Source organism: Pan troglodytes, chromosome 8, assembly GCF_028858775.2.
Source record: "Pan troglodytes isolate AG18354 chromosome 8, NHGRI_mPanTro3-v2.0_pri, whole genome shotgun sequence".
Classification (NCBI taxonomy): domain Eukaryota; kingdom Metazoa; phylum Chordata; class Mammalia; order Primates; family Hominidae; genus Pan; species Pan troglodytes.
In genome coordinates, this window is record NC_072406.2 from 47,983,128 (window position 1) to 47,996,739 (window position 13,612).

General features: G+C 38.5%; 1 protein-coding gene across 6 annotated transcripts in view; it reads right to left on the minus strand.

Moving 5' to 3' along the window:
- Nucleotides 1-13,612, minus strand: part of CUL2 (cullin 2) — an 80,870-nt gene that overhangs the window by 18,528 nt on the left and 48,730 nt on the right. For all 6 annotated transcript variants that reach the window (XM_016962992.4, XM_016962994.4, XM_063817535.1 and 3 more), the window contains 8 exon segments: nucleotides 10,547-10,709; nucleotides 6,798-6,922; nucleotides 4,796-4,903; nucleotides 4,065-4,124; nucleotides 3,124-3,252; nucleotides 2,933-3,019; nucleotides 1,119-1,271; nucleotides 442-519 (listed from right to left, as the gene is read on the minus strand). In XM_016962992.4, the coding sequence (XP_016818481.1) occupies nucleotides 442-519; nucleotides 1,119-1,271; nucleotides 2,933-3,019; nucleotides 3,124-3,252; nucleotides 4,065-4,124; nucleotides 4,796-4,903; nucleotides 6,798-6,922; nucleotides 10,547-10,709 (903 nt within the window).

Genomic DNA, 13,612 nt, shown 5'->3' on the forward strand with positions numbered 1-13,612 from the left:
ACTTACTCTACTAGCAGTTACTTCACATATATTTACCTACATTACAGGACAGAAATAAAAATATTACAAGGGCTGAATGAGGTATTTGGTCAAAATTCAAAAGGAAAACTGGTAAGTGATATTTTAAGTGTTGAATTCTAAGCTTTCTTCTGATATCAACATTTTTATAATTTAAAACTGCTTAATAGCAGATGATAGACTTACTCAGAATAAGAGACATGCTTTGACAAAGAACTGTATGACATTCTTCTTAGCATTTTAGTATTAATATTAGTAACTACAATAACTTACATTCTTCCTAAAGGGCAGACTGACTATAATTTCTGAATCTATTTTTATCACATGAACCCTTAAGACTCTGAAAAAATATTAAAGGTGATATAATATGAAGACAATTATTAAAATTCCTTTAGTCTTCTAATATATTTCCTGCAAACTTACCATCTGTACACTTTTTTCTAATTCCTGGGGAATTGCAAACGTAGATGAAGGAGCCTGAGTAAGAGGCCACGCACCAGCCTAGACGGAAAAAAATAAAATAAAAAGCTAAATGGATCAACATCTAAATTCAAAGTAAATATTTATTAAATAATCTAAGCATCTAAAACATTTTTTTCTTCCTCAAAATGTTGATGAAATCTGAGTATTTCTATCATGGCACATTTCATTCCAAACCAATAGGACCTTTTTTTTTTTTTTTTTTTTTGAGATGGAGTCTCACTCCATCACCCAGGCTTCAATGCAGCGGCACGATCTCCGCTCACTGCAACCTCCGCCTCTGGGGTTCAAGCAATTCTCCTGCCTCTGCCTCCCCAGTAACTGGGATTACAGGCACGCACTACTACACCTGGCTAATTTTTGCATTTTTAGTAGAGACGGGTTTTCACATGTTGGCCAGGCTGGTCTGGAACTCCTGAGCTCAAGAGATCTGCCTGCTTTGGCCTCTGAAAGTGCTGGGATTACAGGCATAAGCCACCATGCCCAGCCCAAATCAATAGGACTTTAGAAGCCACAATCTACTCACAGAACCAAACGTAATCAGGCATCCATTTATGAATCATTTGTATCAACCTACTGAAATGATTAGTAAATGCTCATAGTAAAACACATATTCATACCTGTAGAACATATATTTGAAAACTAATTCCCAAATCTATTACTGTGTCTTGGTTTTTGATAAAATTGTTGAACTTATTGTTGAGATCAGCGCTGACACTCATATCTGTATACATCCGATGTAGCTTGCTGGTAAACTCATAACCACAGGCTTGCTATAAAAAAGTTTTAGGAAATACATGAATTCAAAAGAAAAATAATAAGTCATATTGGTTAATAATAATGTGTCGGTATTGCTAGGTCTTTGATCAAAGGTTCTTGCATATACACTTATACCCAAGGACTAGTAATATATTCTTCATAAGTCAAAGCAACTAATCAAAACCTTTCAAACTTTCTTTTTAAAGACATATTTTAAATAAGTGAATAAAAACCACCTATCTAGGAACAATAAATCTCCCCTTAAACAAAAACTTTTTTATACATTCATCTCTTATTTCAGCACTGCAAAATGCCCCGTTACTATACATAAGATACCTTAAAAGGATTTTATGTTGTGTTTTGTTTTAAAGACATGGGGTCTCACTGTTGCCCATGCTGCAACGCAGTGGCTATTCATTGGAGCCATCATGGGGCACTACAACTTCGAACGCCTGGGCTCAAGTGATCCTCCTATCTCACTCTCCCAGTAGCTGGGACTATTGGCACATGCCACAGCTGCTGGCTCTTATAAGGTTTACAGATAGTATCAAATGAAAGATTACATAAATGATTACTGGGAATACTCCAGCCTGTAGTCAATTGAAAAAGTTCTATTTAGGCATATTTTTAATAGCATCTACTGAGTGCTGAAGAAAACTATTTCTTTAAAATTATTCAAAATTCTGTTGTTACCAGGTCAGAAAATCTGAATCTCTAATCTTGAAATATAAAAAGCTCATTAACACTACTTTTTTTTTTTGTAATTAATCTATTTAGAGGCAGAATCTTGCTCTGTCACTCAGGATGGAGTGCAGTGGTGTGATCATGGCTCACAGCAGCCTCGATGTCCCAGGCTCCAGCAATCCTCCCACCTCAGCCACCTGAGTAACTGGGACTAGAGGAACACGCCACCAAGCCCAGCTAACTTTTGTATTTTTGGTAGAGACAGGGTTTTGCCATGTTTCCCAGGCTGGTCTTGAACTACTGAGCTCAAACAATCTACATGCCTTGGCCTCCCAAAGTGCTACTATTATAGGCATGAACCACCACACCTGGCCAACACTACTTTTAGAAATTAAAAATTAAGTTTCTTTTTGGAGGTTTAAAAAAGAGCACACAGCAACTGGGTGCAGTGGTGCACACCTATTGTCCCAGCTGCTCAGGAGGCTGAGGCGGGAGGATCGCTTGAGCCCAGGAGTTAGAGTCCAGCCTGGGCAACATAGTGAGACCCTATCTCTTAAAAAAAGAAAAGGAAAAAAAGGAATGCATATTATATTCAAAATGTCTACTATGCAAGAAAATTTATTGAATAACACAGGATAAATATGAACCTGCTACCACTTATCGGTATGTAAGCAAGCTGAAATGATGTAAAAATAAATTGAAATGGAATTGCACTCCAAAATCTGTACTTAAAGGAATATTTTAGGTGTATTCATTTATAAGTAGTAATAATCTTTTATCATTAATACTGATTATCTTGTGAATCTTCATATATAAACATATACATTTTGTCCTTTTAATACAGTATTTGTATATCCCACTGTGTGACTACACAAATACACATTTAACCAGATGAATTGTTTCCTGTTACTGTACACAATGCTGCAATGAACATCTTTATGTGCTTGTGAATGAATTTCTAGGACAATACCACATTAAAGACTTACATTACCTTTAATTTGTTGATCATGGCTTCTTCAGAGTCCATAGACATGGATAACCCATGAATTAAACGTTTTGCCAGCATTCTTGCGTAGAACTACATTTAAAAATATTTTAAAAGATTACTTCCTTTCTAATGATTTAGCATTCAGAAATAAAGTTGACTAAAATACAAATGAAACTTTTCTGTTCACAACATACCTTTTGAAAGACGTCCTTGTCATCAATGTATTTGAACACTGTGATGAAGCTCGTGAGCCTGTCTTCCACTTCATTCTCTGTCATCCCTTTCGCTGACTTCTTCAGTAAGTTGTCACAGTACTTAGCAAGCTCATGTAGAAATTGATAATAAATCTTACAAATGGTGCTTCTGTATATATCACGCCTCAAAGGAGGCAAAGTGGTGATACAAGGTAAGATCAGTGGACAGAATTTTTGCTGTTTTTTTTAGAGACCGGGTTTTGCTCTGTTGCCAGGCTGGATTGCAGTGGACAAGATCATAGCTCACTGCAGCCTCAAACTCCTAGGCTCAAAGGATCCTCCTGCCTCAGCCTCCCAAGTAGTTGGGACTACAGGCATGCACAACCACACCAGGCTTCTAAAGCTTTATGTAATAATCATAAATGTAAACTAAATAAAATATACATCATAAGGTAAATTTTTAAAAAGAACAAGTCAAATATCAAATCATCACTTACTGACCAATAAAGCAACTGATATAAGTAATACAAATTTTTAAAAGAACACCTAGGTGAGTTTCGAGTGGTTTTATAATTTTTGACATTGAACAAGCACTTTAAAAAAAAGTTACAAAAATCTTGTAAGCAAGTTTCCTTCAAAGGTTACCCAAACTTTATCATCAGATTTCCTTTAGATTTCAGATGTAACAGAATCTACATGAAAAGTATTGCAAATTATTTCAAAGTAGATATACATTAAAACCCAAACTTTGTAAAATGGTTATTCTTTAAGACACATAGTATGTTGCGTTCCTTACATAAATGCCAAACTATATACAATGTAGATAATTTTCCTATTTTTCTGAAAAATGCTACAAAAACCAAATTAATTTGATATTCTGAGTTTTCATTTTCTAATACTGACTTTTCATAAGATTACTTTTCAGCAACCACCAAACTTACCAGTTCAGGTGCTTTGCAAACAGACTTAGGTTCTCTGTAATTTACAACTGACGTAAGGGCCTGAATAAAAAAACACGCCATAATTAACCACCAGCCATGGGGAAAAAGTACAGCTAGTTCAATATAAGCCATAATCTGTACATCCAAAAATTACCCCGCCACATAAAACACAGCATTGCGGGTAGTTTGTTAATATTTTCATGCCTAACATGGTAGACTCCTCTGACTTTATTCTCTAATTACAAAATATCTATATATCCTGTTGCTATTCCAAGATACTCTGTAACTCATTATCGAAATTTGAACAGATAAAATAACGTTACTTAAAAAAAAACTTACAATCTTGTAAGCAGCTTTCCTTTAACGTATGCAAAAGTTCATGTAAAACATATCTATTCTCTTTTCAAATATTATTCAATATAGCCTAAGTATTATGGCCAAAGAAAAAAAATCAGTACTAAAAATTGCAAAATTATGCATGTCTATCCAGAACATATCAGATTAAAAATTCCCCTTATATAGCATAATCATGGGACATTCTACAAGCATTCAATTTAACTATTCAGTTAATAATTTAAAAATTATATTATTTCTATTTTGAATTTCATATCAAAATTACTTAATCTCCATGTCTACATCAGAAACCTCATACTAGAATTCTAATCTTGAAACTGCCTAAAGAATGATAGAGTTTTATGTACATATATAGTATATATGTATTTAAAACTTACCTTATCCAACGCACTCATAAAATGCTGATCACCATTCAAAACAGTGTTGATAAGCTGAACAAATTTACCATGCACTTCCAAAACTGACTCCACAAATAGTGTTGGCATCTAAAAATGAAATAAAAGTACAAAACCACATTTTAAGAGGTTCAAGGATATCCAAACTATGAGGTTTATTAGACTTATTAGTAAATTTTTCCTCAAGGAAATTGTTTCACACATGCACACTTCTCAGAAAATGGTTTTAGCTAAGACAGTCTTAGAAATTTACAACTTTGGTGTTGAAGGCCGGGCACAGTGGCTCACGCCTGTAATCCCAGCACTTCTGGGAGGCTGAGGCGGGCGGATCATGAGGTCAGGAGATCGAGACCATCCTGTCCAACACGGTGAAACCCCGTCTCTACTAAAAATACAAAAAAATTAGCCAGACGTGGTGGCGTCCACCTGTAATCCCAGCTACACGGGAGGCTGAGGCAGGGGAACTGCTGGAACCAGGGAGGTGGAGGTTGCAGTGAGCAGAGATCGCACCACTGCACTCCAGCTTGGGCGACAGAGTGAGACTCCGTCTCAGAAAAACAACAACAACAACAAAAAAAAAAAAAGAAAGAAAGAAAGAAAATAGCTTGTCATTCAACACAACAAGCTGTCATAGACTGTCTAGTACCTGTCAGAAGAACCCACCAAAAGCATACTTTTCTACTGTGTTGGAATAACTTATCTTAAGGATAACAAGACCTGAACTACCAGGTCTATCACTTTCATACAGGCTTAAATAAGCAAAGACTGCCTGCAAAGTCACTAAAGGCTGAGAGAAAGGAGAGTTAAAAAGCCAATAATCCTGAGAACAGAGACCCCTTGAACTCGGCAAGACAATCCCTCACATCTCAGAGAGAAGAAATACCTAATAGTACAAAAGTGAGTTTTCCCCCTTAATGGAGATAACCATGAAGAAGTTACTACCTAAGACTTAACTAAGTCAGCTGGATTTGAGTCTACCACAAATGTATTCACTTACGTTTCCATCTCCCAGCCTTGACACAAAATTCTATGCTCTATGCCCAATGTCATTGGACATGGAATCTATAAACGTAATAATGTAAACTAGTAAGTTTGACAAATAATAGAGTAATAAACCTGAATACTATAAACTAATAGTTCTACAAAAAATAGAAAACTGTGGTAAAGGGAATTTGAAGAAATAAAAAAATAGAAAACTTACACATTATCGTGGCATAACATAAAAACTAAAAATTATTACTTGCCAAAGACCAATCTGCAGCTAAGGTAACAGCCTCTAAAAAGTGCTCCTGAACAGTGACGTCTATACACAAATACTATCTTATAGATGAAGGGCAAACAGCTCTACTTAAGAAGAGATGGTAACATTTGAAGTTATTTCTCTCTTGCTCATCAAACATTACCAGTAATAACAAGATTTGGTGATGGGAAAGACAAACTGTTACAGTACAAACTGTTACAGTCATGTGATTGGCAAAGTATTCGAGAATGATGAGTATTAGGGATATGAGGGTTATTGTTTTGGGTATTTGGGGCAGCAAGCATATACTTACAGAAGATTATTTTAATCTAAATTTGCTTCCTGGACAACCAAATTCAGAGGATATGGAAAGGAGGCAAATTGCAAGTCGTCTATATTACCACTGATTAATACTACTACCATGACAACAAACTACGTTATCAATGCCAATTACACAAAAACACAGTTATTTAAAAATGGCGAGCTTATTTTCCTGTGGAATGTTAACAACTGTTCAATGGACACCCTCCATATGGCTAAGCAGCAGCCTATCAATAGCTTTCTAATAATCTGATAATTCCAAAATGAGTCCAACAAATTCTAGGTTTAAAACATTTGAATAAAGACATTTCTTTCGTTGGCATGGTAAGACTTTTTCTTTCATCTTTCAAAACAATAAAGTCAAAGGAAAGGCTCCACGATGGATCTGATTAGGAGGAAAACGCAGTTCCCCACACAACTCACATTATCCTGAGTAAGGTTGCTGGTTGCTCGAAGGCCCTCATCATGGATGTGGTTTTGCAGCTCCTGAATCATATGAGGTAAACCAGTGGACACAGCACGGAGTAAGACGTACATATTTGCCATGTCTGAGAGGAAAAAGACATCTGAGGGTTAACTCCCAAATATTTTCATTTATTAGGTAATATATGGATCCAAGTGCAGGAGTACAATATACGGATCCAAGTGCAGAGCACCCAGAGAAAAGTCCCCCATTCCCAACCTCCCAGCCACCCAAGCCCCTCTCCCCACAGGAAAGGGATGTGGTTATTTAACATCTTCCCAAAGATATTTTGTGCAAATTCAAGTGAATACATATATTCTTCCCTTTGCCCCTTTTAGTACAGTGTACTGTATTTTGTATATTATTTGTAGCTTCAGAACACATTTTAACTTAGTGGTCTTTTCCTATCAGTACACAAAGCATTTCTATGTATTTTACAGCTGCACAGTACTCCATTATGTGGATATAATTTCTTAACAATTGATGGAAATTTAGGTGGTTTCCAGTCTCTTGATATTGCAATGTTGCAATCAATAATCTTATACATGAGCAAGAATATATGCAATATAAGTTCCCAAAAGTGAGGTTACTGTGTCAAAGTTTAATCTTGTAGACAGATCCTTCTAACCACAGCTGCCAACAGCAGAGAGTTCCTTTGCCAACAATGTGTTACCAAATGTTTTGATCTCTAACACTGGGAGGTGAATAATGATCTCTCAGTGTAGTAGGTTTAATTTTAAACGTTTCATTAAAGCATCATACATATACAGAAAAGTATACAAACCATAAGTGTATATCTTACTGAATCATCACAAGTGAACACACAACACACCCACGTAATCACACGCAGGATACGAAACAGGCATTACCTACACCCAGGAGTCCCCTTCATGCCTCCTTCCAATCACACACTCTTGCTCCTCTGCAAAGGTAACCACTGCTGTGACTTCTAAATCACAGATGAGTTTGAACTACGTATAAAAATGGGATCACACAATTCTTTCGTGTCTGGCTTCTTGTGTTCAACAACACGTGTATAAGGATCATCTATGTTGTTGTACATGGCTTTAATTTGTTCATTTCCACTCCTCTATAATATTCCATTGTATGAATATACTGTACTATTCTACAGTAACTGGACATTTGAGCTGTTCCAGTTTATGGAGCTATTACAAACACTAATATGAACATTCCTGTATGTCTTTTTGTATATATGTCCAGGCATTGGCAGTGGGGAGGTAAAGCTGGGGGGGTGGTTATATGTTTAGGAGAACTGCTGGATCATAAAATATGCATAATATATCCCACTTAGCGGTCAGTGCCAGTTTCCCAAAGTAGTTGCATCAATTTATACTCTCACTTCAGTGTTCAACAAGTTCCTGCTACTTCACATTTCTTTCTATGTTTATTGGCCATCTGGGTATCTTCTATTCTGCAGTGCCTGTTTTTTGACCATTTTATATTTTGGATATAAATCTTTAGTATTGCAGGTACATTACCCTATAACTGTCTTCTGATGATCCAGTGGTTTTAATGGCTTTTTTTGAGACAGGGTCTTACTCTGTCACCCAGGCTGGAGTGCAGTGGCAGGATCTCGGCTCACTGCAACCACCACCTCCCAGATTCAAGTGATCCTCCCACCTCAGCCTCCCAAGTAGATGGGACCACAGGTGCACACCACCCCGCCTGGCTAATGCTTGTATTTTTTGGCAGAGATGGGATACTGTCATGTTGCCCAGGCTGGTGTTGTACTCCTGAGCTCAAGCAATCTTCCTCCCTCTTGATGGCCTTTTAATAATCCAAAGTTTTTCATTTTAATGTAGTTCACTGGATCAATCGTTCCTTTGTGGTTAGGGCTTTTTGTGTCCTATTTAAAATATCTTTTCCCTATCTCAAGGTTATGAAGATATTCTCCTATATTATCTTCTAGAAGTGTTATTTTTTTACCTTGTACATTTAGATAAAAAACTCTATAGTGAATTGATTTTGTATATGGTATCTTGAGGTAGTGATCAAATTTCATTTTCTTCTGAAATGGATATCCAGTTGACTGAGCAATGCGTGTTGAAAAGACCGTCTTTTACCTGCTGCTCTGCAGCGCCACCTTGGTCTTACATCAAGCGGCCACATATGCTTCGGTTGTTTCTAGGATCTCTTATTTTATTAGGATATCTGTCTGTCCTTGTACCAATGCCTCACTGTCTTAATTACTATAGGTTTTACAATAAGTCTTGCTGCTCATTAAAGTCTTTCCATCATACTCTTCAAGACAGTGACTTTCGGAATTAAAATGAAATTATTGGGTTTTGACTACATTGCCCTGGATCTATGAAATTAATGTTGCTGTAAAAAACACGGGGCCAACGGTGGTGGCTCGTGTCTATAATCCCAGCACTTTGGGAGGCCAAGGCAGGTGGATCACGAGCTCAGGAGTTCGAGACCAGCCGGCCAACATAGTGAAACCTCGTCTCTACTAAAAATACAAAAATTAGCCAGGTGTGGGGGCAGATGCCTGTAGTCCCAGCTACTCAGGAGGCTGAGGCAGGAGAATCGCTTGAACCCAGGAGGCAGAGGTTATAGTGAACAGAGATCGCGCCACTGCATTATAGCCTGGGCCACAGAGCGGGACTCTGTCTCAAAAAACAAAAACAAAAAACCTGATTAATGGCCGGGCGCGGTGACTCACACCTGTAATCCCAGCACTTTGGGAGGCCGGGGCAAGCAGATTATCTGAGGTCAGGAGCTCAAGACCAGGAGGCCAACATGGTGACACCCCGTCTCTACTAAAAATACAAAAATTAGCTGGATGTGATGGCATGCACCTGCAATCCCAGCTACTTGGGAGGCTGGGGCAGAATTGCTTGAACCTGGGAGGCGGGGGTTGCAATGAGCCAAGATCATGCCATTGCACTCCAGCCTGGGCGACGGAGCGAGACTCCATCTCAAAAAAATTAATTAATTAAATAAAATATACATATTTATTATCTTTCCTCCCTATAAAAGTAATGCATGTTTTTTGTTTTTTTAAAAATCAGAGAGGCCGGGCGCAGTGGCTCACGCCTGTAATCCCAGCACTTTGGGAGGCTGAGGCGGGTGGACCACAAGGTCAGGAGTCCGAGACCAGCCTGACCAACATGGTGAAACCCTGTCTCTACTAAAAGTACAAAAAAATTAGCCAGGTGTGGTGATGAGCGCCTGTAATCCCAGCTACTCAGGAGTCTGAGGCAGGAGAATCACTTGAATCTGGGAGGCGGAGGTTGCAGCGAGCCAAGAGCACGCCGCTGCACTCCAGCCTGGGCGACAGAGTGAGACTCTGTCTCAAAAAAAAAAAAAAAAAATCAGATATAGCTGATTTTTTATATTATATAAATTATTACATTTATTACATAATATTTGTATTTCCTTTTTATAGTCTTTGCCTTTATTCCTACTGTTTATCAGGAATTCTAAATGCATTAAGGAAATTAGCTCTTGTAATATATAAAAATGTATAAACACAATTTCCCACTTTTTCTTCTGATTTTAGAACACTCTTTGAAAACACTTTCCTAAAATAGTCTTTCAAAATAAAGTATTAATAATCTGTAAAAGGTTATTTAAAATATTTTAAAGACTATTACTAAAATAGGCATTAAATCAAGGGTGACTAGAAGATGATATAAAAGGTGGATTTATAATTTAATTTCTACTCATGTTTGGTGTCACTTACCATTTTTTTTCTCTTGTCGAATGATATTATGACATTCTGCATGTAAAAACTGTAAGTGGTCTGCTACCATTCGTTGTTGACATTCATGAATCACTTTAGTATATGAACTTGGATGTAGGTATTTTCGACATCGAATTTCTTCATCTTTTAATCTACCTAGAACCTGTAAAAATATTTTCTTACAGTCATGAACACAAAGTTTTACTATGAGGAAAAATCTGTAATATCAGCAAGTAACTCGGCCAAATTTTAATGGCTGAATTAAACACGGCAAAGGTAATAAGGGTTACATAAGCAATTTAAACCCACATTCTATAAATCATTTCAAATTTTTATTTAAGCTACTAGCTGTCATCTACATTCCACCAGTCTTATAAGCAAGAACTAAAGTTAAATAGTCTGCATTTTGTCTTCATTTACCTACACCATTCATCCTATTACATGGACAACATAACATGTAACAGGAAAAGTGGGTACAGATTATTAAATTCAGAACAGGTGATCTCTGTATGAATAACTATCAAACTAAAAAATAAATTATATTGAAATCAAGTAGATGAATCTAATTATTTTACGTTGGTTTCTCTTCTTGTAAATGGAACTGTATGTGCATGATAGTTAACTACCATATTAAAGATTTAATTAAAATTTTTGAAAGTAGGGGCTGGACATGGTGGCTCACACCTGTAATCCCAGTACTTTGGGAGGCCAAGGCAGGTGGATCATCTGAGGTCAGGAGTTTGAGATCAGCATGGCCAATATGGCGAAACCCTGTCTCTACTAAAAATATAAAAATTAGCTGGGCATGCCTGTAATCCCAGCTCCTTGGGAGGCCAGGGCAAGAGAATCACTTCATCCCGGGAGGTGGGGGTTGTAATGAGCCAAGATCGCACCACTGCACTCCAGCCTGTGTGACAGAGTGAGACACTGTCTCAAAAAAATAAAAATAAGGCCAGGCAAGGTGGCTCATGCCTGCAATCCCAGCACTTTGGGAGGCCGAGGTGGGTGGATCACATGAGGTCAGGAGTTTGAGACTAGCCTGGCCAACATGGTGAAACCCCGTCTCTACAAAAATACAAAAAATTAGCCAGGTGTGGTGGCAGGTGCCTGTAGCACCAGCTACTCGGGAGGCTGAGGCAGAAGAACCGCTTGAACCCAGGAGGAGGAGGTTGCAGTGAGCCGACATCACGCCACTGCACTCTAGCCTAGGCAATAAGAGCGAGGCTCTGTCTCAAAAAATGAATATAAATAAAAAATAAAAAATTTGAAAGTAAATATACATTTAGTCATAGTCAAGTATGTCAATCAAGACTTTTATTAAAGTTTATCCTACATAAAGCGCTGAGCTACAAATAACACTGGTTAATATTAACAAGAACTAGCCCATAAGGAAAATAACCAAAGAATTTGACTAATTTCTATCTCAAGACAAAACAACAACATATACACAGACAAATGCACCGGCTTGGAAACACTCTGGAACATAAAGCTGTGTAATTAGAGTTTCTGAAATTAAGTGTTCCCGGGGAACTACATACACCTGGCACTTTGGAGAGTGCTGCTGAGTTGGCCTGGGCACAAGGAGTGAAAATCATTCCTGGAAAGCGGATCAGAAATTTTCAATAAAAATGAGGCTCCAGACAGTAGGTTCCCACAGTCCTGTCTTTCCTATTGTGCGACCCTTTGAAGCCAGGAGTTCAGGGCAAAGTCACAGACTCAGGTCGGGCAAGAAGGGGTCTAGAGCAGCAGTCCCTAACCTTTTAGGCACCAGGCTCTGCTTTTGTGGAAGACATTTTTTCCACAGACGGAGTGCGGGCGGCATTGGTGGGGGCAGGTGGCTTCCAGGTGAAGTATTCCACCTCAGATCCTCAGGCATTAGATTCTTCTAAAGAGCGCACATCCTAGACCCCTTGCATGCAGAGTTCACAATGGAGTTTGCGCTCTGTGAGAATCTATGAGAATCTAATGCTGCTGCTGATGTGACAGGAGGCGGAGCTCAGGCAGTAGGTAATGCTCACACAGTGGCTGCTCACTCCCTGCTGTGCAGCCCGGTTCCTCCTAACAGGACACAAGTCAGTACTGGTCCTCCCCAGTTCCTAACAGGCCACAGGTCAGTACTGGTCCTCAGCCTGAGGGTCGGGGACCCCTGGTCTAGAGGACAAAAGTGTTCACCACATATTACATCAGCTAAGAAAGGCACTTTGATTAACAATAAATCCTTTAAGGGCTATTTTTATAACAAAAAGGATTAAGTCTATTAGTCATTCAGAGCATACTATAGTGACTTTAATCTGCTTGCCAAGTTAATGCAACAGGAATTACAGTGGGTCTGAGAGAGGTGAAGGAGGATGAAAGAAGGAAAAAATAAAACAATGATAACTTTGGAGAGAGAGGCGCATATCAAGAGAAACATAGAGAAGGTTGGACTGCCCCAGTGCAGGGCTTCGAACAGCTGTAAAACCCCTGGGGGAAAGAAAGGCCAAAGCTATAAGAGGAACGCAGCAAGGAGGCAGGAAGGCTGTACTGACTCATTCCCCAATTAACTAAATGGAGAGCAAAGCCCAGGGTTTTGCCCTTGAAGCTAATATGGTCCAACATTATTTCCTGAAATGAGCTTTTCTTTTTCTTTCTTTTGTCAGACAGGATCTCGTTCTCTCGCCCAGGCAGGAGGGCAGTGGTGCAATCTCGGCTCACTGCAACTTCCGCCTCTCGGGCTCAAGTGATCTTCCCACCTCAGCGTCCCAAGAGCTATGACCAGACGACTACACCACCATGTGTGGCTAGTTTTTTAATTTTTTGTAGAGATGGGGTTTTGCCACGTTGCCCAGGCTTGTCTTGAACTCCTGGACTTGCGTAATCTGCACGCCTCAGCCTCCCAAAGTGCTGCAATTACAGGTCTGAGCCACCGTGCCCAGCCTGAAATAAGCTTTTCTAATAAACACTCTTTTCCAAACATAATTTATTCCAATGTCCCTCCCTCCCTTTTAACACCTTGAGATGTAATTTACATATTAAATAATTCACCCATTTAAAGTGTGCAATTCAATGGTTTTGGTATATTACATT